A 22,169-nucleotide genomic window follows, 5' to 3' on the forward strand; every position below is an offset into this window, starting at 1 on the left:
GTCGCCAGGTCATCACAGGGCTGACACATAGAGACAAACAACCATTCACACTCACATTCACACCTACGGTACGCTCAATTTAGAGCCACCAGTTAGCCTAACCTGCATGTCTTTGGACTGTGGGGGAAACCGGAGCACCCAGAGGAAACCCACACAGACACGGGGAGAACATTTCTCCACACAGAAAGGTCCTCGCCAGCCACTGGGCTCGAACCCAGGACCTTCTTGCTGTTAGGCGACAGTACTAACCACTACACCACTGTGCCGCCTCCTGAATAGACACAAACAGCATAAAAACATATAAAAGCATGCACTACTGGTCGGGAGAAAAATTATGACATTAAAAATGAAGCTATGTTACAGGAGTGAATTAATGAGAAACATGACATGCGTGCTGCTAGCATAGAAAAAAACATCAAAAGGATGGCTCTGTTACGACACAAATCTCTGAGTCTGTATTATGCATATCTAATGAGTGACATGCTTTATGCTTCTATATAAAATGCAGATGTGTCAGTATTCATTGCATGAAACTATCAGTTACAGATACACACACTTCCATATCTTCACGCTTTCTTACTTCATTCACAATCACAAAGCTAAAATTGTGTCTTTCATCACATGATGATTTCTTTTTCTCGCTTGCAGACCGGCGGCGGCCGGGTAAATTCCAGCCATTCCGCCGCCTGTTTGGGAGGAAGAGGAGGAGGGAGACAGAGCGAGGGTTTGAGGAAACCAAACTGAAACCCAGCCACTCCACTGGTGATGTGTGCAATGGGGTGGTCTCAGGCCTGGAGGAGTCCAATCAACATCTAAGGTTATAGATGTGGCAGGAATGTTAGAAGTATTAAAAAAAAAAGAATAAAAATTATTGGATAAAATACTGTTGTATTTCATCATACTTTGACTTTAGAAGCATCAACGTAAGGCTTTTTCCCCCAAATACTAATCTAGAATATGTTTGACTTTCATATTCCATCCAATGAGTAAAATGCTACAAAATAATAGTTGAATAGCAGAAGTGAAATTCTAGCTTGTATGTTGATAATAGTAAAATTTGGTTTGTAATTTGCTTTGTAGCCCTGTGATGACCTGGCAACTTGTCCAGGGTGTACCCCGCCTTTCGCCCGTAGTCAGCTGGGATAGGCTCCAGCTTGCCTGTAGCCCTGTAGAACAGGATAAAGCGGCTAGAGATAATGAGATGAGATGAGATTTGCCTTGTTACAGAAACATTTTGAGCTAAATGTTTGTGTGTGTGAATACAGAGAGCTAAATCCCCTGGGATCTCGAGCTTTTTCACACGAGAGCATCTTCATCCCTGAGGATTCTGTAGAGAAGCCGTGCACAGAACTGACCATGTCTCAAGAGAACGTTTCAGACAAAGTCAGGAACCTACAAGTAAGTGTTTTTAATAAAATATTCGTTCTCTTATACAGATGCATAAGTGCAAACACATATAACAAGGAAATGCTATTACAATTATTATCTCGATTATCCTCTATTTTTTCTCTCTGGATGTTAAGGCATAAAAATTCAGCTTTTCGTGTTACCTAGAATCCAGAAAGTGCAAAGTCTTCTGGACTGAAGACAATCTCATGGTGGAAAACTTCGTAAATTTTGCAAATTGCTGACACCTGAAGCTCCTTCCATCAACGTTAAATAAACGTCTGCTTATATAAAGCTTCATTTAATTTTCCAGTCTGTTTGGTCAGAAGGTTTTCATTAACAGTAGTGTCAAAGCCTCACTCACTCACTTTCAGTAGCCGCATTATCAGGGTCGTGAATCCGGAGCCTATGCAAGTACCACTGCACACAAGGTTGGAGAATTCACTCCAGATGAGATGCTAGTCCATTGCAGGGCACCATTCACATACTCATTCACACCTAGGGGCAATTTAGCATAATTAATCTGCATACCTGCATGCTTTTGGGAGGAACCTGGAGGAAAGCCCTACAAACACAGGGAGAATATTCACAGACAATAACCCGAGCTCAGAATCGAACCCAGGAACTATGAGGTGACGATGCTACCTCTCTGTGCCATAGTATCGACCCCCAGAGTCCATGCTGTTATATAAACTTAATCAACACTTTCTTACTAATCATACTTGAGTAGTCAATATACTTATTACTATTATTTTTACAGTATTATATTCAAATTTAAATCTAGCACCACTTACCTCATAATATAACTGAGATCTCTGCCCCATGTTTAATTCTAGAAGCAGATAGCTCATAATATAAAGTTTGGTCAGAAACCTCCCTCACTAAGAAAAAATGAAGGAGATGAAGGTAGCTCCGATGAAGAGGAGGAGGTACCGAGAAGTCCATTGCGAGTCCTGGCACAGGTGGAGCCAGAGCCACAGGACACTGAAGCCAGGGAACAAGTAAGAAAAAGAACCTTGAAACTTTAAAGAACCTTTCAAAGTCCTGTACAACAAAAATCACAGATTTTGATTTAAAAAATGTATAGCCCTAAGACAGTATAATGGAACTATTGTACACTATCTGACCAAAGGTTTGTGGGCACCTGACCATCACCTGACTTTTGCACTTGTACGTCGCTCTGGATAAGAGCATCTACTAAATGCCATGTAATGTAATGTAATCACACCCACATATGCTTGCTGAAGAGCCCATTCCAGATATAGGCATCTTTGCTGGGATAATAACCTCCACTCTTCTGGGAAGGCTTTCCACTAGATTTTGGAGCATGGAAGTGGGGATTTGTGTTCATTCAGCCAAAAGAGCATTAGTGAAATCAGTCAGTGATGTTGGGTGAGGAAGTCTGGGTACAGTCAGTGTTCCAGTTCATCCCAAAGGTGTACAATGGGATGAACAACTGAATGTACAATTTGCCCACGCAGTTTTTCACAGAGCGGTGAACCCCTCCCCCATCATTATTTCTGAGAGGCTATCTGGGATGCTCTTTGTATACCCAATCATATTACTGACCTGTTGCTAATGAATCTAATTAGTTTTTTAACAGTACACAACTTTTCCAGTCTTTTGTTGCCCCTGTCCAAACTTTTCTGAAAGGTGTTGCTGGCATCAAATTCAAAATGAGCATATATTTTTCAAAAAACAACAACACTTCTCAGTTTCACCATTTGATATGTTGTCTTTGTACTATTTTCAATGAAATATAGGGTTTCCATGATTTGCAAATCTTCACCTTCTGTTTTTAATTTGTTTTACACAGCGTCCCAACTTCTTTGCAATTGGATTGTATAACTTTAATATTTATTTATGTGTATGGTCTATGAAATTATTTGAATGTCATTGCTTTTTACTATGACTCTCTTCTGTTTCATAATTAGGTTGTATCTGCTACCCATGAATTGGTTCACTATAGGACCCCTGTGAAGTCCCCTCGCACAAAACGTCCTCCTCCCCTTGGTACGATTGAATCAATTAACCTAGACGCTGTTCCCCAGTCTGCTCCACGCCTGGATAACACTGCTGCCAAACATAAACTGTCTATCAAACCCAAAAACCAACGAGTGTCACGCAAGCACCGCAGATTCACACAGGTAAGAAAAAAATATTCTTTGAATGACACCTAGGACAATTGTGAACATCTGATAGCAACATGATGGACTCTGATTCAGGGCAAGGATCCATGTGCAGAAGTTTAATAACAGTTCCCATTTCAAAATATGCACACAATCCAAGAATCAAAAGTCAATAAGGCAGCCAAAGGGGTTCAAAAATCACCCTATAGCAACCAGAGGGCAATCCAAACTACAAAATCCAAAGCACAACAGATAAACTACTGACAAGGCTTTGCAATAACCAAGTGATTAACTCCATGATCTGCTTATATAACATTAAACCAGGCAGTGATCTGGAAGTGAGGTGCAGCAGAGGTCACACTAATAGTCTGGAAAACACAACCTCTGCTGGCAGAGAGGGGGAAAAGCATAAGGGGTCCTGAGTCCCACTTACACTTTTTTGGTTTAGCCATTACAAAACTCATGTCTTTCTTTGTCAATTTAAGGAGTTTCTGGAGGGGGATCTTTCAGCAGATCTGCAGGAAGAGACAGATGTGCAGAAACTTGTAGAGGAAACAGGAGTTTGGAGAGAAAGGCATGCAAGGAGTCACTGGACCAGAGATGATCAAGAGCTTCCTGAAAGATCTAAGAAGCAGAGACTTCATGAAGAGGAGCAGGAACGTCTGGGGCTTCAGAGAATCCAGGAGCAAGAGAAACAGAGAATAAGAGAAGAAGAAGAAAGAAAAGCTGAGGAACTGAGACTGGAACAGGAGACATTGCGCAGAAAACAGGAAGAATATCAACAGAGGGAGGAAGAGGAACGAAGACAGCATGAAGAAGTCAGAAGGAAGGAAGAGGATGAGAGGAGAAAGAGGGAAGAAGAGCAACGCTTGAGGGAAGTGGAAGAGAGGAAGAGACGTGAAGAGGAAGAAAGAAAAAAGAGAGAAGAAGAGAGACGTAGAGCAGAGGAAGAAAGAAGAGAGCAGGAAATCATAGCAGAGCGCCTTCGCTTGGAGGAGGAGATCAGAAGGAAAGAATTGGAGGAGCATAAACGAAAAGAGGAGGAGGCAGAAAAACTGAGACTTTGGGAGTTACAGGAAAAACAGCGCAGAGAAGAAGAAGCACGCCTTTATGAGGAACAAAGAAGGCAACAAGAAGAAGAGGAGGCTGAGATGAAAAGATTGGCTGATGAAAAGAAAAGGAAGGAAGAAGATAAAAGAAAAAGGCAGCAAGAAGAGTTGAGAGCTGCTGAGGAGCACTCCACATCCTCTGATCCAGAGTGGAAGAGGAAAGCAGAGGAGCTGCGATGGAGGGAGATGGAAGAGAGGCAAAGACCTTTCACCTTCAAAGTGTCCTCAGGTGAAAAGCAAATCTTATTTCAGAAGGTCAATCTAACACCAGTTACCCCAGTACCTCCTCAGCAGGGTGAAACAGCTGCTGAAATCAGGGAAGCCACTTCAGGTGTTCCTGATTCACCAAGTTTATCTTCATCCCTGTATGTTCCTCACACTGCTATATTAGTGACTGGAGCCCAGTTGTGTGGTACAGCAGTAAATTTGGATCAGATAAAAGATACAGCCTGTAAGTCTCTGCTTGGTCTCTCTGAGGACAAAAAAGCCTTTGGGACACCAGCAGGGAAGAACAAGACCTCACCAGATCGCAAATCTGGAAGAACTAAATCATTAAACGAATCATCTTTATCTACAGACCAGTCTAGTGCTGCAGTCCTGGCAGAGTGGGCCAGTATACGATCCAAGATTTTTAAAGGTGGCCTAGATGGAAAATACCAGGAATACCCAGACAGACAGGTGCAGAGCCGAACAAAAAGTGAGGACATCAACGATTCACCATTCTCTCACACCAATCTCAGGAAGACCATGTCAGCAAGCGCTAAGTTTTCTATCACTCCAGCCAGAAAGAAGTTTCCTGACTCAAATAGAAGTTCTGAGGTCTTTAGTCAAGAAGAGACAGAGGGAAGTAGGGGGGAATTACCATCTACAGATTCTGCTCCAAGCCAGCATCTCCATTCACCTTCCTCTGCCAGCAAAGGTCAAAATAAGGGAGGAAAAATGGTCCGTATCTCAGACACTAAAGAAGAATGCAAGTTTGCCAAAGACCTCCCTTCCTTCCTGGTTCCAAGCCTGCCACATGGAGCCCAAAAACCTCTGATTTCTGAAACAGGACCCCTGAGCCAGGTGGAATCAGAGGACTCAGACACAAAGGATTATGGGGAACAGAAAGACCAAAGTGGTGATGAGAGACCCTCACCATTTGGTATCAAGCTGAGGAGGACCAACTACTCCCTTCGTTTTCACAGTGAGCAATCCACAGAGAAGAGGAAGAAAAGGTATAGTGCGGGTGACAGTTTTGAAGGCGTATCAGTGCCCCTGACCTCTGTTGACCAATACTCTGACTCTTCTGCATTCTCTGAGAAGACCACCATCACAACTCCATTTGGAGACAGTGGAATGAAATTCCAAGGAATCTCTAGTATAGAGTCACGCTTCAGGCCTGGTAGAAATGTTCCCACTTCAGGATGTAATGAACGTGACAAAGTCATCTTTAAGCCCCCAATTTATCAGAAACCAGCCACATTACCCAAACCATCTGATGGTGCCACACCTCCACCTTCTCCACTACCTAAACCTGGCAGAAGGACTTCTGGGGACATGCTGTCCCAGAGATCAGGTGGGCCAGAATTGGCAGTCTCTGAAGAGCGTACTGATCAAAAGTTAGAGCCCTCAGAGTCCATGCAATGTCAGAAGAATGGTCAGGGGGATGATGAGCCAAAAGAAAAGAAATCCTTCTTTCCATCCATTAGCATTCCATGGAGGGAGAAAACAGATCGGAGGACAGAACTCATAAGGAGAGGCAAGTATGATCTCACTTGTCATATGAATACTTAAATGTCATATGATCTTTAAATGTCTTGATACAAACAAATATGTATGTTAAAATTACATGCCATTCTATAATAACACATTATATCCTGACCAAAAGAGTAATGAATAATGTAACTTCCATAAACGTGAACACAATACAGAGCATCGTTAAGGTAATCAAGTCTTTGCTTAATGTGTCTCTGTCACCTAGTGTGTAGATGCAAACTGCTCTCCTGTCTCCCTTACAGAAAAGCCCTCTTTGCAGACCAGGCATTCCTTAGACAGCTCACGGACGCAGGAGAAGGAGACGGGACCATTATGGATCACTCTGGCTTTGCAGAAACAGAAGGGCTTTCGAGAACAGCAGCAAAGCAAAGAGGAAAGGAAGAACCATAGAGAAGCCAAGCTGGCTGAGAAACAAGCCAGAGACAGAGAAAGCGTACGTACAACAGCACCAAACACCTGTTTTACCTGTAGTTCGTATAAAGCCGAGTGCACACTACATGACTTTCAAAATCTCAGAATCATTGACCCTTTCACACTACATGAATTGAATAACTTGTAATCAGTTGTTTGGTGGACGCAAGGGTGTACACCCTACCTGGAGGGAGCCCCGTAGAAGCCCATCTGATCAACAGATCCCACTTTCTCAGGAAAATGAACAAAAGAGCTCTCTATCATGTGACTTTGGAACTACACTGCAAAAAATTATATCTTAGCAAGTGAAAATATCTTGAAAATAGTTGAAATGATCCACAGTGGTGCTTGAAAGTTTGTGAACCCTTTAGAATTTTCTATATTTCTGCATAAATATAGCCTAAAACATTGTCAGATTTTCACACAAGTCCTACAAATAGATAAAGAGAACCTAGTTAAACAAATGAGACAACAATATTATACTTGGTCATTTATTATAAATAAAGGACCAAGTATAATATTTTTGTCTCATTTGTTTAACTGGGTTCTCGTTATCTACTTTTAGAACTTGTGTGAAAATCTGATGATGTTTTAGGTCATATTTATGCAGAAATATAGAAAATTCTAAAGGGTTCACAAACTTTCAAGCACCACTGTAGCATTTCCTATTAGAAGAATACAAGACACCAATTCTGAGATTATTAAACCTAGATCTAGATTGCAACCAACTTATTCTAAGATGTCTTATCAAGTAAAATTATCTGTCCATGCAGCAAGATAATTTCACTAGTATTAAGTAATTTTCTCCTCAAATTCAGTTTTCAATTTTTTGCAGTATATTTTGTATTGAAACAAGAAAAAAGAGAAATAAGAGAAAAATGTGGCGGAAGGATTGGTTGGGGAAACACAAGCAGTGAGGACTGTTCTGCAAAGAGAACCACTGGTATAGTGCTAAAAAATAGCTGTTTTTATCCTGTGCACCACCCGGAATCACATTGGTTTTGTTTTATTATTGTATGATATGCCAAATAGGGCGGCACGGTGGTGTAGTGGTTAGCGCTGTCGCCTCACAGCAAGAAGGTCCTGGGTTCGAGCCCCGGGGCCGGCGAGGGCCTTTCTGTGTGGAGTTTGCATGTTCTCCCCGTGTCCGCGTGGGTTTCCTCCGGGTGCTCTGGTTTCCCCCACAGTCCAAAGACATGCAGGTTAGGTTAACTGGTGACTCTAAATTGACCGTAGGTGTGAATGTGAGTGTGAATGGTTGTCTGTGTCTATGTGTCAGCCCTGTGATGACCTGGCGACTTGTCCAGGGTGTACCCCGCCTTTCGCCCGTAGTCAGCTGGGATAGGCTCCAGCTTGCCTGCGACCCTGTAGAAGGATAAAGCGGCTAGAGATAATGAGATGAGATGAGAGATATGCCAAATAATTTCTTACAGAAGCAATATTATTTGTGCTTTCATATTATTCTTGCTCTTCCACACAAATAGATGGATGATTAACTGGGTCTAGTGCACATGAGAACAAATGAATTTGCAGAAGGTTTCACATTATGTGATTCATCATTGAGAAAATCAAACATGCTTAAAAAGATCAGCGCCTGGGAAATCAAGGCTATGTAGTTTGCACTACACTTAAGCTACAATGAATGTTTACAGGTATCTACTGTGGGATGGGAAACATCTCAGGAATTGTCTTACAGGGTAGAATCGTGAGCCCTACAGAGGGTAAGGGGAATGGAAACTCCAGTACTCCGAAGGCACAAACCCCAGAGGAGAACAAGAGACCAGAGACATTACTGACTCGCTTTGAACGTCGGGACAACTTAAAGAAGGCCAGTACCCTACCTACTTCTGTCACAGGTGCAGTTTTTTTTTTCTGTTTATTAGCATGTCCTGCACAAAATACACTTATGTTAAAAATATTTAAGGGCTTTTGTCCACCAGATGCATTTTTTGCCCTGGCAGCGCACACAACCTCAATTTTCAGAGCATTTCCACAGCCCTTGTTGTTGCTAGGTTACAGAAGACATCTTCTAGCACTTCCGGCATTCCTTCTTTGTGAACGTCAAGTCTCTATTTACTTTAAAAAGGTGATTTCAAATGCTGATCATGATAAACCTTCAATGATAGATTGTAAATAACTGGGTTGTCAGTGAAAGCAAGGATCAGTTTCTCCTCTGCCATTGTTGACAGTGTTGATATCGTAAATCCTTCGTGATTTTGATTCGTCAGTGAGGGAGAAGTAACACTGGTGAGCTCGGTGGTGTTCCAAAAGTTGAACTATTTTCAGCTGAAAACATCCTGAGCGAGGGGCGGCACGGTGGTGCAGTGGTTAGCGCTGTTGCCTCACAGCAAGAAGGTCCGGGTTCGAGCCCCATGGCCGGCGAGGGCCTTTCTGTGTGGAGTTTGCATGTTCTCCCCGTGTCCGCGTGGGTTTCCTCCGGGTGCTCCGGTTTCCCCCACAGTCCAAAGACATGCACATTAGGTTAAGTGGTGACTCTAAATTGACCGTAGGTGTGAATGTGAGTGTGAATGGTTGTCTGTGTCTATGTGTCAGCCCTGTGATGACCTGGCGACTTGTCCAGGGTGTACCCCGCCTCTCGCCCATAGTCAGCTGGGATAGGCTCCAGCTTGTCTGCGACCCTGTAGAACAGGATAAAGCGGCTAGAGATAATGAGATGAGATGAGAGACATCCTGAGCGCTGAGGGCATTTTTGTGCTCAGGACGTTGAGGATTCTTCATAGGATTTGTATAGAAAATAAACGCTGCCAGCACAAAACACACATTCGGTGGACACAGGTCCTAAATGTAAAATATAATCAGTGAAGTAGGTCTATTGTTCATCTTTTTTCAGTTGAGATAGCAGACTCTACCCCATCACCCCCAGCAGCAAAGGAGATAAAGCGCTTCCCACCTAGTGACACTCCACAGGTTTCCACTGAACCAGCTTGGCTTGCTCTTGCCAAGCGTAAGGCCAAAGCATGGAGCGACTGCCCACAGATCATTAAATGATGTGTTAACTCTGACTTCTATTACAAAAAAGGGAAACACACTTTTCATCAGCTGTGTCACTCACAGGGTATGATTTCACCATACTCTTGACCATTCACAAAATACCACACTATCCGTAAAACTGCATTTGTTTTTCTTTTTGTTTGTGTGCCATTTTCACCCCTCAGAATGGGTAGCAAGCAGCACGTAATTCAAAAATATTGACATACTTGTAATATTATGTAAAATGGTCCATACAGTGGTGCTTGAAAGTTTGTAAGCCCTTTAGTATTTTCCATATTTCTGCATAAATATGACCTCTAACATCAGACTTTCAAGTCCTAAAAGTAGTTAGAAAGAACCAAATTAAATGAGACAAAAAAATTATATTTGGTCATTTATTTATTGAGGAAAATGAGCCTCTTGGCCCTTTTCCAGCTCACTTCAGCTCGCTTCAGCTCACTTCAGCCCGACACGGCTCGCGTTTCGACTACCAAAAAACAGCACGACTCGGCTCGCTTCAGCCCTGCTTAGCCCCTAAAACTCGCACCGTTTTGGAGTGGGGCTGAAGTGAGCCAAACCATGCCGAGTGAGGCTGGGGGCGTGAGCAGACACTCCCCTGTGCACTGATTGGTGAGGAGGAGTATCCTCACATGCCCACACACGCCCCGCGAGCACGCTGGGATCTGTAAACACCGTAAACCCGGAAGAAGAAGAATTACGAGAATTTCTGAAGCCTTATGCGCCTCGCCTCATCTATACGCTCTTGCCAGTATCTGTTGGCGTTGTTGGTGACAACAAGCCACAGCACCAAGACCAGCAACACTAACGACTCCATGTCCTCCATGTTTATTGTTTACTATCCGGGTTGTGAGACTACCGCTTAAAAGCTCACTGATGTCACTGTTTGCGCTGCTTAACGACATCACGTGACGTCCACCCACTTTCGCTAACTCCACCCAATGTGTCCACCCACTTCCAGCCAGCACGGTTCAGCGCGGTTGTAGTCGAAATGCAACTCCAACAGCCCCGCTCAGCTCGACTCAGCACGGCACGGCTCAGCCGCGTTTGTAGTGGAAAAGCGGCATATATTCCATATCTGTGAGCAGTCTGAATACATACCTGTATTCATATATCGACTGCTATATACACTAATAACTTTTTATTCTATCCACATTCACTGGATATGAGCAATCGCATGCTCTGATTGGCTACTCTACTACTAGGCTGTCAGCTCATATACCGTGAGTAGAGAAAAACAAAATGGCGGAGCGTGTTGCTGAATCAACCGAGGACGAAATAAAAACTCTACTCGAAAACAAAACCCCCAAAAATACATAAAAAGAGCAACAAAATATGGAAAGTATTTGATGGTAAGAACGTATCTTTTTTTAATTCTTCACAAATTGCTACTGTTATTTCGCCCATTTGTTTACATTCTAAGCGGAAATGATTTTGTCGGACGTTTCGTATAAAGTTTTTATCAAATTTGCAAAAAATAAAAATGCTTCGTTTCTCAAAATCCAGTGAATGTGGATAGGATAAAATAGCTATTCCACTCAATCTGGTCATACATGGTTTATAGCCTACTCAGCGTTACGTGCCTTGTCGGCTATCAGCTCATGTACGACTCGATTTCGTGGAATGACTGTTAAATCTAAGAAATACCATTAACACTAAGTAACTTTCTGATAAATTGAATATAAACCAGTGTACAATTTAAAAAGAAAATATAGTGAACTAGTGCGTGTGCCAGGCTGGTGGTGATTAGCACTGTCGCCTCACAGCAAGAAGGTTCTGGGTTTGAGCCCAGCGGCTGGCGAGGGCCTTTCTGTGCGGAGTTTGCATGTTCTCCCCGTGTCTGCATGGGTTTCCTCCGGGTGCTCCGGTTTCCCCCACAGTCCAAAGACATGCAGGTTAGGTTAACTGGTGACTCTAAATTGAGCGTAGGTGTGAATGTGAGTGTGAACGGTTGTTTGTCTTTACGTGTCAGCCCTGCGATGATCTGGCGACCTGTCCAGGGTGAACCCCACCTCTCGCCCATAGTCAGCTAGGATAGGCTCCAGCTTGCCCGCAGCCCTGCACAGGATAAGCAGCTACAGATAATGAATGGAAATGGATGGATGGAGAGTGTGTGCCAGAGTGACATATTTGGTACTGTTGGAAACCAGAGGAATTCTGCTTCAAGAACATGCAACACTTATGACAATAAACTGAACAAAGATAAATTTGCATTTTATCCACTAATAATTTACCAAAAGAAAGATGCATAACCCTAATTAACACAAAAGAACATTGTGCTTACCTAAATTACATTGTAGGAAATCCCGGTGAATCTGACTTCTCAACCAATCAGCGTATCCAATACACAAGGGTTTCCCTACTACAGTGAGACCGGAATAGCAGTCTGCAATGGTGAAAGGTTTCATTTGGTTCTCTTTATCTACTTTTAGGATTTGTGTGAAAATCCGATGATGCATTAGGTCATATTTATGCAGCAGAAATATTTAAAAAATTCTAAAGGCTTTACAAACTGTCAAGCACCACTATAACTCGAGTGATTTGTTCAAACATACAATTCTGGATTTGAGAGACAGACATGAATAAAGCAAAGCTTCTCAATGTAACTCAAGATAATCATAAATTTTTTTATTAAAAACAAAACAAACAAAAAAAACCCAACCAACCACCAAACCAGGTTTCAAGTACGTATCTTCTAATCACAACCCGGGAATCTAAGCCCAGCAGACCCTTTGCTAGCAAATCATTTGTCCAAATATATAAAGCATGTGTAGTGTACAATGAAATATTACTAAAACAAAATGATTCATGATTCACAACTTCTTTAACGGTTTGAGATAAACTCTTTGGGGAGTCTTTTCAGAACTCACTCAAGGGCTAAAGTCACCCTGAAAAACGTCTTGCTTCACTCTGACTCTCTGATATGTATTACAAGCATGAACATCGGAACTGGCTATATATTTTTTTTTGTAGTCTAGATTCTGGTCCTGACACATTTCAAAAATGTGTTTGTTAAATTGTCTTAACACCTCATATCTAATATGGACAAGGTTAATTCTCTTTTTGTTTTTGTGAAAATTAACTTATTTGATATCTTGGCCAAGATTTTCACTGTGTGACAAACGACTGCTGTCATTTAAGCTGTCACTGAAAATTAACGTAATGATGACGGTCACTGTGTTTACTTATGTAAATAACTTGCATAGTAAATGTTATTAATGACGCTTCCGTTCGAGCACCATGTTAAATCATTTCACTGGAAACCATTAACCAAATGTTAATGAACTATCTGCTTCTTGCACAGTGTTTATGCCCTCCAGTTTCTTTGGAAATAGTTCTCTGGAACACAGACTGCTTGCTTGCTGTAATAAACACCATTATCCTGTAGCTTGTCCTAGCTCCTCTTGCATCAGACATTAAAAGCAAATCAGTGGGAGATCAGTGCTTTAAAAAAATCCTGCTGGAGGAAGTCTAACCAATGCCGTTGCATATGAAAAGACATTATTCTCAGAAATAACAACAGCTTCGAACTAACAAAAAGCCTTGATCTCCCAGCAAAACACTGACCCCCTCTACTTGACGTAATATTTTGTATGTATGTATGTAATGTATGTAGGTATCTATGTACAGAGGTGGACTGAACTGCACTGTGTTCCTTTGAAGATCCATGAGCTCTGTCGCATTGTTTTTAATTTGGTCGTGTGCAATCGTGTAGCGTCAAAACAGTGTTGTACGTAACATTGAAATAAAAGCAGTTTGTTGGTAATTTCACTTTTTTTTTTGTTCCATTTACAAAAGGTACTCATGAGAAGCTTCTGAAGTAATACAAATGTTATGAATTTAATTCTGTAGAAAAAACCCCCACTAAAGACAAATGTTTGGCGTCTTGTTGAAATACTCGATTTTGCCTAGAAATCTCTCTCAGGCAATATTAGAAAATAATTTATTAACATCTGTACAATTTAATACCAGTGCATAGAGCTAAAATGCTACTACTATTCTAGACAACATTATACACACACACACACATTATAGTATAGCAATTTACACAACCAGTAAGAACGTTTTACATATTGTACCCAGAGATGATTTAGTTATTCCTTCTTGCTAGTCAGTTCCAAGCAGTACACGTAGTCATTCCGACATCCTATAACTATAGTGTGACCCCACACGATAGGAGAGGAGAAGAGTTCTCCAGGTAAGAAGAAAGAGGTTTTCAGTGTTCCCTGTTCTCCATCTAGGACCCACAGGGTTCCATCAGTTGAAGCTATGGCTACCAGGGTTCTGATGCCCCAGGGAGTACCATCAAAAACAAAAGGACTGGAAAACACCTTTCCTGTGGTTTGGAAGCGCCACAGTAATGATCCGTTAGCGGAATTGATGCAGTATACGGAGGAGTCATGTGACCCACAAAAAACAGCTTGACAAGCTGGAGATAATGTTGTGCAATTGTCATATGATCCCGAACTGGTTCTCTGATTGGTCGAAGCTGGCAATGAGGCCAGGCATGGTGATGAGAAGACAGGTCCATCAGTGAGAAAGTCCCATAACTAAAGAAAGGCAAAAAGGATTGAAAAAATTATAAAAGGAAAACAAGTCAAAAGCAACTCACAAGCAAAACGCACTGACCTCTCTATAGACGCTGGCCAGACTTGTTTAAAGGAACAGTCCACCGTACTTCCATAATGAAATATGCTCTTATCTGAATTGAGACGAGCTGCTCCGTACCTCTCCGAGCTTTGCACGACCTCCCAGTCAGTCAGACGCAGTCAGACGCGCTGTCACTCCTGTTAGCAATGTAGCTAGGCTCAGTATGGCCAATGGTATTTTTTGGGGCTGTAGTTAGATGCGACCAAACTCTTCCGCGTTTTTCCTGTTTACATAGGTTTATATGACCAGTGACATGAAACAAGTTCAGTTACACAAATTGAAACGTGGCGATTTTCTATGCTATGGAAAGTCCGCACTATAATGACAGGCGTACTAACACCTTCTGTGCGCTTCGGCAGCGCACTGATATCTGAGCTCCGTATCAATGCGTTGCCGAAGCGCGCAGAAGGTGTTAGTACGCCTGTCAATATAGTGCGGACTTTCCATAGCATAGAAAATCGCTACGTTTCAATTTGTGTAACTGAACTTGTTTCATGTCACTGGTCATATAAACCTATGTAAACAGGAAAAACGCGGAAGAATTTGGTCGCATCTAACTACAGCCCCAAAAAATACCATTGGCCATACTGAGCCTAGCTACATTGCTAACAGGAGTGACAGCGCGTCTGACTGACTGGGAGGTTGCGCAAAGCTCGGAGAGGTACGAAGCAGCTCGTCTCAATTCAGATAAGAGCATATTTCATTATGGAAGTACGGTGGACTGTTCCTTTAAAGTTTCTGTCAAAACTCAAATATGAATGCACATCATAACCTTTCTATACTCCACTGCCTCTTTTTTCACACTTGTTTAACTACAGCCACCCCGTCCCCCCACCCCACCTGTACCTTCTCTTACCACATTTCCGTCATGGCTTAATGCACTGATGTGTCCATTCACTGAACCAATGCAGACACAGGAGTCAGAACAGGAAGGAGAGGAGAAAAATGGAACATTACTGGAATATGTCCACAAGACTTGACCACTGTCCTATAAAACAAAAACAACTGAAATGAATTTTAAACTTTATGTCCATGATCAAAATCAGAATATGGATTATGAGAGGACAATACTAGGATGAGACATAATTTGATCTGTCATCTGACATCAAACCATGAGCTGACCTAGTGGTTAGCGTGTCCACCTCTTGACCGGGAGATTGTGCATTCTGATAGCAGTCAGGTCATACCAAAGACCATCATAAAAATGGTACCTACTGCCATCTGGCAAGGCATGCTACAATACAGATGCGAGTAGGGAAGTCAAACTCTTGCGGTTACCACAGGACTAGCCCCTCACTGTAATCCTAGCCATATAGGCGAGAGGCCGACAGCCATGAAAACAGAGATCAACGCTGCACCCATACGCCTCAAAGAGCTGGTTAGTACTGGGACAGGAGACTGCCTGGGAAGTAAGGTATTAGGCAGAGACCCGTCCACCCGTAAATTTGACGGGCAATTGCCGATTTCAACGGGCAAGTATACACACAGACGGATACTGAAACGGACGATAATGCCGAAAATTTTCGCACATGAATACTCCCACATGTCATCCGATAAATCCAGTTATGTTCCGCCCACACACGGACTGGCCATCGGGAGTAGCGGGAGTTTTCCCGGTGGGCCGGTGGTTCAGCGTGGGCCAGCGGAGAAAAAAAAAAAAAAAAAAAAAAAAAAAAAGTTGCGCGCTGGCCTTTAATATGATAAGCAATGTTAACAGTTTCTTTAACAAACTGTTAACATTGCTTATTACAGTTGCGCGCTGGCCTTTAATATGATAAGCAATGTTAACAGTTTGTTAAAGAAACTGTTAACATTGCTTATCATATTAAAGGCCAGCGCGCAACTGTTTTTTTTTTTTTTTTCTCCGCTGGCCCACACTGAACCACCGGCCCACTGGGAAAACGAGGGTTATGTATATAACCACGGTTCTATGAGTTTCGGATGACCGCCAGAGGCGGTGCTTTCAGCACATGGATATCCATCACACGAACGTGCAGGTCGAGTAATAGTAACAACAAAGTCACGTGTGACCTGGGTGACGTCACCCCGTGACCCCGGCATAAAAGACCGGTAAACCCAGGAAGTGACCTCTTGGCAAATCTTCTCGTGTACACTCCGAGTGACTGCCAAGCTCTGGCGGTCATCCGAAACTCATAGAACCGCGGTTATATACATAACCCTCGTTCTATTTCGTTTCTACTGACCGCCAGAGGCGGTGCTTTCAGCACATGGATGACTAATACCAACCAGGTCATGAGGAGTGCCTACCCGTACCCAGTGCTGCTGCGACGGGCCTGGAATGACAGCCGTCGCCACAGGATTATGTGGGACGACATTAAGACGGTAAAACCTGGTGAAGGTGCAGCTGGAGCCCAGGAGGCTGCGCTGCATATGTCTGAAAGGGGCACGCCCTTCAGTGATGCCCATGAGGCTACCACGCCCCGTGCAGAGTGCGCCCTGGCAGCCGGAGGAATCGGGAAGCCACTGTGCCTGTAGGCATGTAATATGGCCTCGACTATCCACTTGGATAGCCTCTGCTTAGAGAGCGCCAGACCCCTCGACGGTCCTGTGTGGCACAGAAACAGGGCGTCACTCCTACGGAAGCCCTCTGTACGCGACACATACACCCTGAGGGCGCGAACTGGGCACAAAAGTTCCGACCTCTCACCATGGCCCGCCTCGAACGCCGCAAGGCTAAGGGGCTGGTTGACGAAGGTAGCAGAGAGGGTCTTTGGGAGGAAAGAGGGGTTAGGCCACAGGGTGACCCCACTGTCGCCGGAGTGCCACTGCAGGCACTCCCCACTGACTGACAGCGCGTGTAGTTCCCCGACGCGCCTCGTCGATGTAATAGCCAGAAGAAAAGCAGTCTTCAGGGAGAGCCATGAAATGTCTGCCGTGAGCAGGGGCTCAGAACGGTGCGTCGCAGAGAGCCTGCAGCACCAATGAAGGTCCCATGTGGGTACCCGGCTCCGTCGGGGGGGGTCTCAACCGGAGAGCACCCTTCAAGAAACGTGCCACCAAGGCGTGGGACCCCACGGTCCTTCCCCCAACTCTGGCATGCTGAGCAGAGATGGCAGCTGCATAGACCTTGATGGTGGCAGGGGTAAGACCCTTATCAAAAGCAGAGACTGGCGGAACAGTCAAATGGTCGGCAGGGGGCAGCATGTAGGCTCCTCCCCCCGAGTTAAGCACCAGTTGGAGAAAAGCCTCCATCTGTTGGCATAGAGGGCATTGGTGGGGGGTGCCCGAGAGCTTGCAATGGTATTGACCACTGCCGGCTCACAAGGACCTCGCAGGGGGTCCGGCCCTTCAGCGGCCATACCCAGAGCTGCAGACGGGCTGGATCCGGGTGCCAGATCTGCCCTCCCAGCTGTGATAGCAGGTCAGTCCTCACTGGCAGGCACCAGGGGTCGCCGTTCAGAAGTTGCAGCAACTTGGGAACCACACTCTGCCCGGCCACCGGGGGGGCGACAAGCAGCAGCCCGTGGTGGTCCATCGCAACCCTGTGTAGGGTTGGCATGATCAGCAGCAGAGGAGGGGAGGCATACAGCAGTTGCCTCGGCCAAGCATGCGCCAGCGCATCCTGGCCCAGGGGACTGGGCCGTGGAGGCTGAACCACAGAGGGCAGTGTGTCGACTCCCGGCAGGCAAAGAGGTCCACCTCTGCCCTGCCAAAATGTTCCCAGATGGCGAGAACCACCGCTGGGTTGAGTCTCCATTCCCCGGGATCGGGGTCCTGGCGGGACAGCAGATCTGCTGCCCTGTTGGCAGTGCCTGGCAAGTACATGGCACGCAGGCTCAAGAGATGTCGATGGGCCCACCGCAGAAGTTGGCCAGCCACTTCCAAGCACTGGAGGGACTTTGTGCCTCCCTGGTGGTTGATGTAGTACACTACCGTAGCGTTGTCCGTCCGCACCAGAACGTGTCTGCCGGTCAGGCCTAGGAGGAAGTGCTGTAGGCCGAGGAACACAGCCCGTAGCTCCAGCACGTTGATGTGCTGCGCCCGTGCAGCACCGGGTGGAGGTGGAGACCGTTGAACCACCTCTGAAGCGGCAAGTCCAGAAGTCCCAGCGGGACCAGAGAGGAGGCTGCCGTAAGCATGCCCAGCAGGCGCTGAAAGGTCTTCAGGGCGAGTGACCTACCCCGTCCGAAGCGGCCAAGCAGTAGGCGGATGTTGTGGATCCTTGTCTGGGAGGGAGTTACCATCAACGACCTCGAATCCAGGTGCACGCCCAAGAAAGTCGTCTCCCGGCTGGGCACCAGCGAGCTCTTCTTGTAATTCACCCTGAGCCCCAGCTCTACGACATGCGAGAGCACAGTCGCGATGTTGGTGCGGGCCTGAGCTGCTGACCGTGAACAGACAAGCCAGTCGTCCAGGTAGGGCAGGACACGCAAACCCCTTGCCTGAAGTAGTGCCGATGCCACTGCCGCACACCCGGTGAACACACGGGGTGCCAGCGATATCCCAAAGGGCAGAACATTGAACTCGAAAGCCTGGCCCTCGAAGGCAAACCGCAGGAACTGCCTGTGGTGTGGCACAATGGGAACATGGAAGTAGGCGTCTTTCAGGCCAAGGTGACAACCAGTCGCCCGCCTGGATGTGGTGTAAGACATCCACTGTACGCAGCATGCGGAATCTCATGGTCCTCAAGTGGGAATTGAGGGACCTCAGGTCGAGGATCGGGCGGATACCGCCGTCCTTCGGAACCAGAAAATACCTGGAGTAGAACCCACCTTGCTGTCTCTGCCTGTCGACGGGAGAGACTGCTCCTTTCTCCAGGAGGGTGGCGATTTCCTGCCGGGGGACGAGGGACTTCCCCGGATGGCTCACGGTGGTGTTTGACCCCATGAAACGTGGTGGACAGCGGCAGAACTGGATGCGGTAACCCTCGGTGAGGGTCACCAGCACCCAGGGGTCAACGCTCTCCAGCTTTGGAGCTGTTCGCTGGAAAAGCGGCCGACCGCCGGCGCGCTGATGTCAGCGCCGTCCAGAGCGCCCCCGTCGGTCACCATGGGGGCGACAAGGAGTGGACTGGGTGTAGGGGGCGGCACCGCGGGTCCGGGAGGTGGTGGGGTGGCGAAAGTCATCAACCCGTCTGGTCTCCTGGCGGGTGCGTGGCCGAGACAGAGTCGGTGTGGGCCCCCTGAAGGACTGGGCAGCATTGCCATGGTGGTGGGCCTGGCGGGGGCCAGCGAACTGCTGTTACGCCTAGATGACCTGGGCACTCCGATCCAGGGCTTGCTGAGTGGCTTCGCCAAACGGCTCCCCGGGGACAACAGGGAGAGAGTGCAGCACACGCCGGTCGGGCTCGGCCAGAGGGGACTGTGCCCGCCATATCTGCTGGCGGCCGAGGGTGAGATACGACATCAGCCGGCCCAGTTCCCGCGACGAGTAGGCAAAGGCCTGGAGCCGCGTCACACAGCTCCCGTGATGCCGCGCTCGTCCCCTCCAGCGTCTGGGGGTCCATGACACCTGGCTGGCAGAAGGGAACTTAAATAGGGTGAGAACGCTCCAAGTAAGTAGCCCAAAATAAACTATCAGGCGGAAATAAGAAATAAACGACCGGGCGAACACACCCGTGGTCGGGAATATTAACAAGGATGGCGCCGTGCGCTACAGAACTGATAAACAGCGGCAAGAAACACCGCTTTAATTTAAATGAATGAAGACCGCTTACCTGAGCGACAACAAACCGGCCTCCAGCAGCGAGGACACGCCTCGGAGGGCTAGTCAGCTAACTCCACCGAGCGAGAGCGCTCAGCTTAACGGAGTAACAACCAATACGAATATAACACACAAGACAGCCGGCCCGTGAGCAGGCCGGAGACAAGACTACACAAAACAAGCGGTTGATAATATTAACAAGGATAGGCACTGTGCGCCACAGAACTGATAAACAGCGGTGAGAAACACCGCTTTAATTTAAATGAATGAAAGCTGCTTCTCAATGTTGGGCATCTGCAGGAGGCCATAGGTAGGGGTGTCCTGCATTGCCGCCAGGGCCCTGCAGTCACTAGGGAGGTGGGAAGGCATCTAGGGTCCGCCCAACACCTCTGTAACTCCTCGATATATGAGGCCGAGGGCGGAACAGACAACGAGGAAGGCTATGTGGGACCTCTGAAGAAAGCGCTCTGATGCTGGGCCACCGGGGCGTGTCCAACCCCAGACGGGCCAATGCAGCCCTCAGCGTTGGCTGGATGCTCAGGCACATGCAGTCTGCGCAGGCCATGTCCGTCAGCCCCTGCCGCAGGTGATCAATACCCAGGCATGAGGGGCACTCGCGGTGGCCGTCCTCCGGTTCGAGGGGGACCGGCAGTTGGCGCAGCGAGAGAAGAGGTCCATGACGCCTGGCTGGCAGAAGGGAACTTAAAAAATAGGGCGAGAACACCCCAAGTAAGCAGCCCAAAATAAACAATCAGGCGGTAATGAAAAACGACCGGGCGAACACACCCGTGGTCGGGAATATTAACAAGGATAGGCGCCGTGCGCCACAGCACTGATAAGCAGCGGCGAGAAACACCGTTTTAATTTAGATGAATGAAAACCGCTTACCTGGGCGACAACAAGCCAGCCTCCAGCGGCGAGGACACCGCCCCGGAGGGCTAGTCAGCTAACTCCACCGAGCGAGAGCGCTCAGCTTAACGGAGTAACAATATGAATACAACCCACAAGACCGCCGGCCTGTGAGCAGGCCGGAGACAAGGCTACACAAAATAAGGCGGTTAATAATATTAACAAAGATAGGCGCAGTGCGCCACAGAACTGATAAACAGCGGCGAGGAACACCGCTTTAAATTAAATAAATGAAAACCGCTTACCTGAATGAGGACAAGCCGGCCTCCAGCGGTGAGGACACCGCCCCGGAGGGCTAATCAGCTAACTCCACCGAGCGAGAGCGCTCAGCTTAACGGAGTAACAAACAATACAACACAAGACCGCCGGCCTGTGAGCAGGCCGGAGACAAGGCTACACAAAATAAGGCGGTTAATAATATTAACAAAGATAGGCGCAGTGCGCCACAGAACTGATAAACAGCGGCGAGAACCACCGCTTAAAATTAAATGAATGAAAACCGCTTACCTGAATGAAGACAAGCCGGCCTCCAGCGGTGAGGACACCGCCCCGGAGGACTAATCAGCTAACTCCACCGAGCGAGAGCGCTCAGCTTAACGGAGTAATAAATCAATACGAATACAACACACAAGACAGCCGGCCTGTGAACAGGCCGGCGGCGAGGCTACACAAAACAAGGTGGTTAATAATATTAACAAGGATAGGCGCCGAGCGCCGCAGAACTGATAAACAGCGGCGAGAGGAACGCCGCTTTAATTTAAATAATGAAACCCGCTTACCTGAAGCGAAAACAAGCCGGCCTCCAGCGGTGAGGACACCGCCCCGGAGGGCTAATCAGCTAACTCCACCGAGCGAGAGCGCTCAGCTTACGGAGTAATAAATCAATATAACGACAAGAAGAAAAGAGTTGGTGGACTTAGCGCAGTTTCTTGGAGGGTGCATAAGCACAGCCCCAACCCTACGGGTAACGAAACTACCACAGCGCTTTGTCCAAATTTCAATCCAACTCGCAACCTGCAAACGCGAGAAGATGTAAGAGGTCACTTCCTGGGTTTACCGGTCTTTTATGCCGGGGTCACGGGGTGACGTCACCCAGGTCACACGTGACTTTGTTGTTACTATTACTCGACCTGCACGTTCGTGT

The 22,169-nt window shown here is 46.5% G+C and overlaps 2 protein-coding genes across 6 annotated transcripts in view; one reads left to right on the forward strand and one right to left on the reverse strand.

The window, feature by feature from the left end:
- Nucleotides 1-652: 652 nt before the first annotated feature.
- On the forward strand, nt 653-13,568 carry cracd (capping protein inhibiting regulator of actin dynamics). 3 transcript variants are annotated; one of them, XM_060917499.1, is made up of 8 exons: nt 653-817; nt 1,266-1,398; nt 2,223-2,387; nt 3,321-3,533; nt 4,001-6,365; nt 6,625-6,815; nt 8,490-8,649; nt 9,645-13,568. In XM_060917499.1, the coding sequence occupies exons 2-8, from the start codon at nt 1,357-1,359 to the stop codon at nt 9,800-9,802; spliced, it is 3,294 nt and encodes a 1,097-aa protein (XP_060773482.1). In that variant the 5' UTR covers nt 653-817; nt 1,266-1,356; the 3' UTR covers nt 9,803-13,568. The 3 variants fall into 3 exon arrangements, with proteins under 3 accessions (XP_060773482.1, XP_060773481.1, XP_060773480.1); XM_060917498.1 differs by lacking the exon at nt 653-817 and having other exon boundaries at nt 1,272-1,398; nt 8,490-8,621; nt 9,645-9,736; XM_060917497.1 differs by lacking the exons at nt 653-817; nt 2,223-2,387 and having other exon boundaries at nt 1,272-1,398.
- Nucleotides 12,410-22,169, reverse strand: part of aasdh (aminoadipate-semialdehyde dehydrogenase) — a 28,805-nt gene continuing 19,045 nt past the window's right edge. For 2 of the 3 annotated variants that reach the window (XM_060917495.1, XM_060917494.1), the window contains exons 13-14: nt 15,309-15,440; nt 12,410-14,352 (exon numbers count right to left, since the gene is read on the reverse strand). In XM_060917495.1, the coding sequence (XP_060773478.1) occupies nt 13,897-14,352; nt 15,309-15,440 (588 nt within the window). In that variant the 3' untranslated portion in view covers nt 12,410-13,896. The remainder of the gene's footprint in view (nt 14,353-15,308; nt 15,441-22,169) is intronic. The other variant, XM_060917496.1, reaches the window with a different exon arrangement.

This window comes from Neoarius graeffei, chromosome 3 (genome assembly GCF_027579695.1).
Source record: "Neoarius graeffei isolate fNeoGra1 chromosome 3, fNeoGra1.pri, whole genome shotgun sequence".
In the NCBI taxonomy this organism is placed as follows: domain Eukaryota; kingdom Metazoa; phylum Chordata; class Actinopteri; order Siluriformes; family Ariidae; genus Neoarius; species Neoarius graeffei.

What these genes read in the sequence shown, in the direction of transcription:
- cracd (XM_060917499.1), top strand. Translation starts at nt 1,357, where the DNA reads ATGTCTCAAGAGAACGTTTCAGACAAAGTCAGGAACCTACAA. An exon ending in AGCACCGCAGATTCACACAG is followed by an intron (nt 3,534 to 4,000) that starts GTAAGAAAAAAA and finishes TGTCAATTTAAG; the next exon opens with GAGTTTCTGGAGGGGGATCT. An exon ending in CCTACCTACTTCTGTCACAG is followed by an intron (nt 8,650 to 9,644) that starts GTGCAGTTTTTT and finishes ATCTTTTTTCAG; the next exon opens with TTGAGATAGCAGACTCTACC.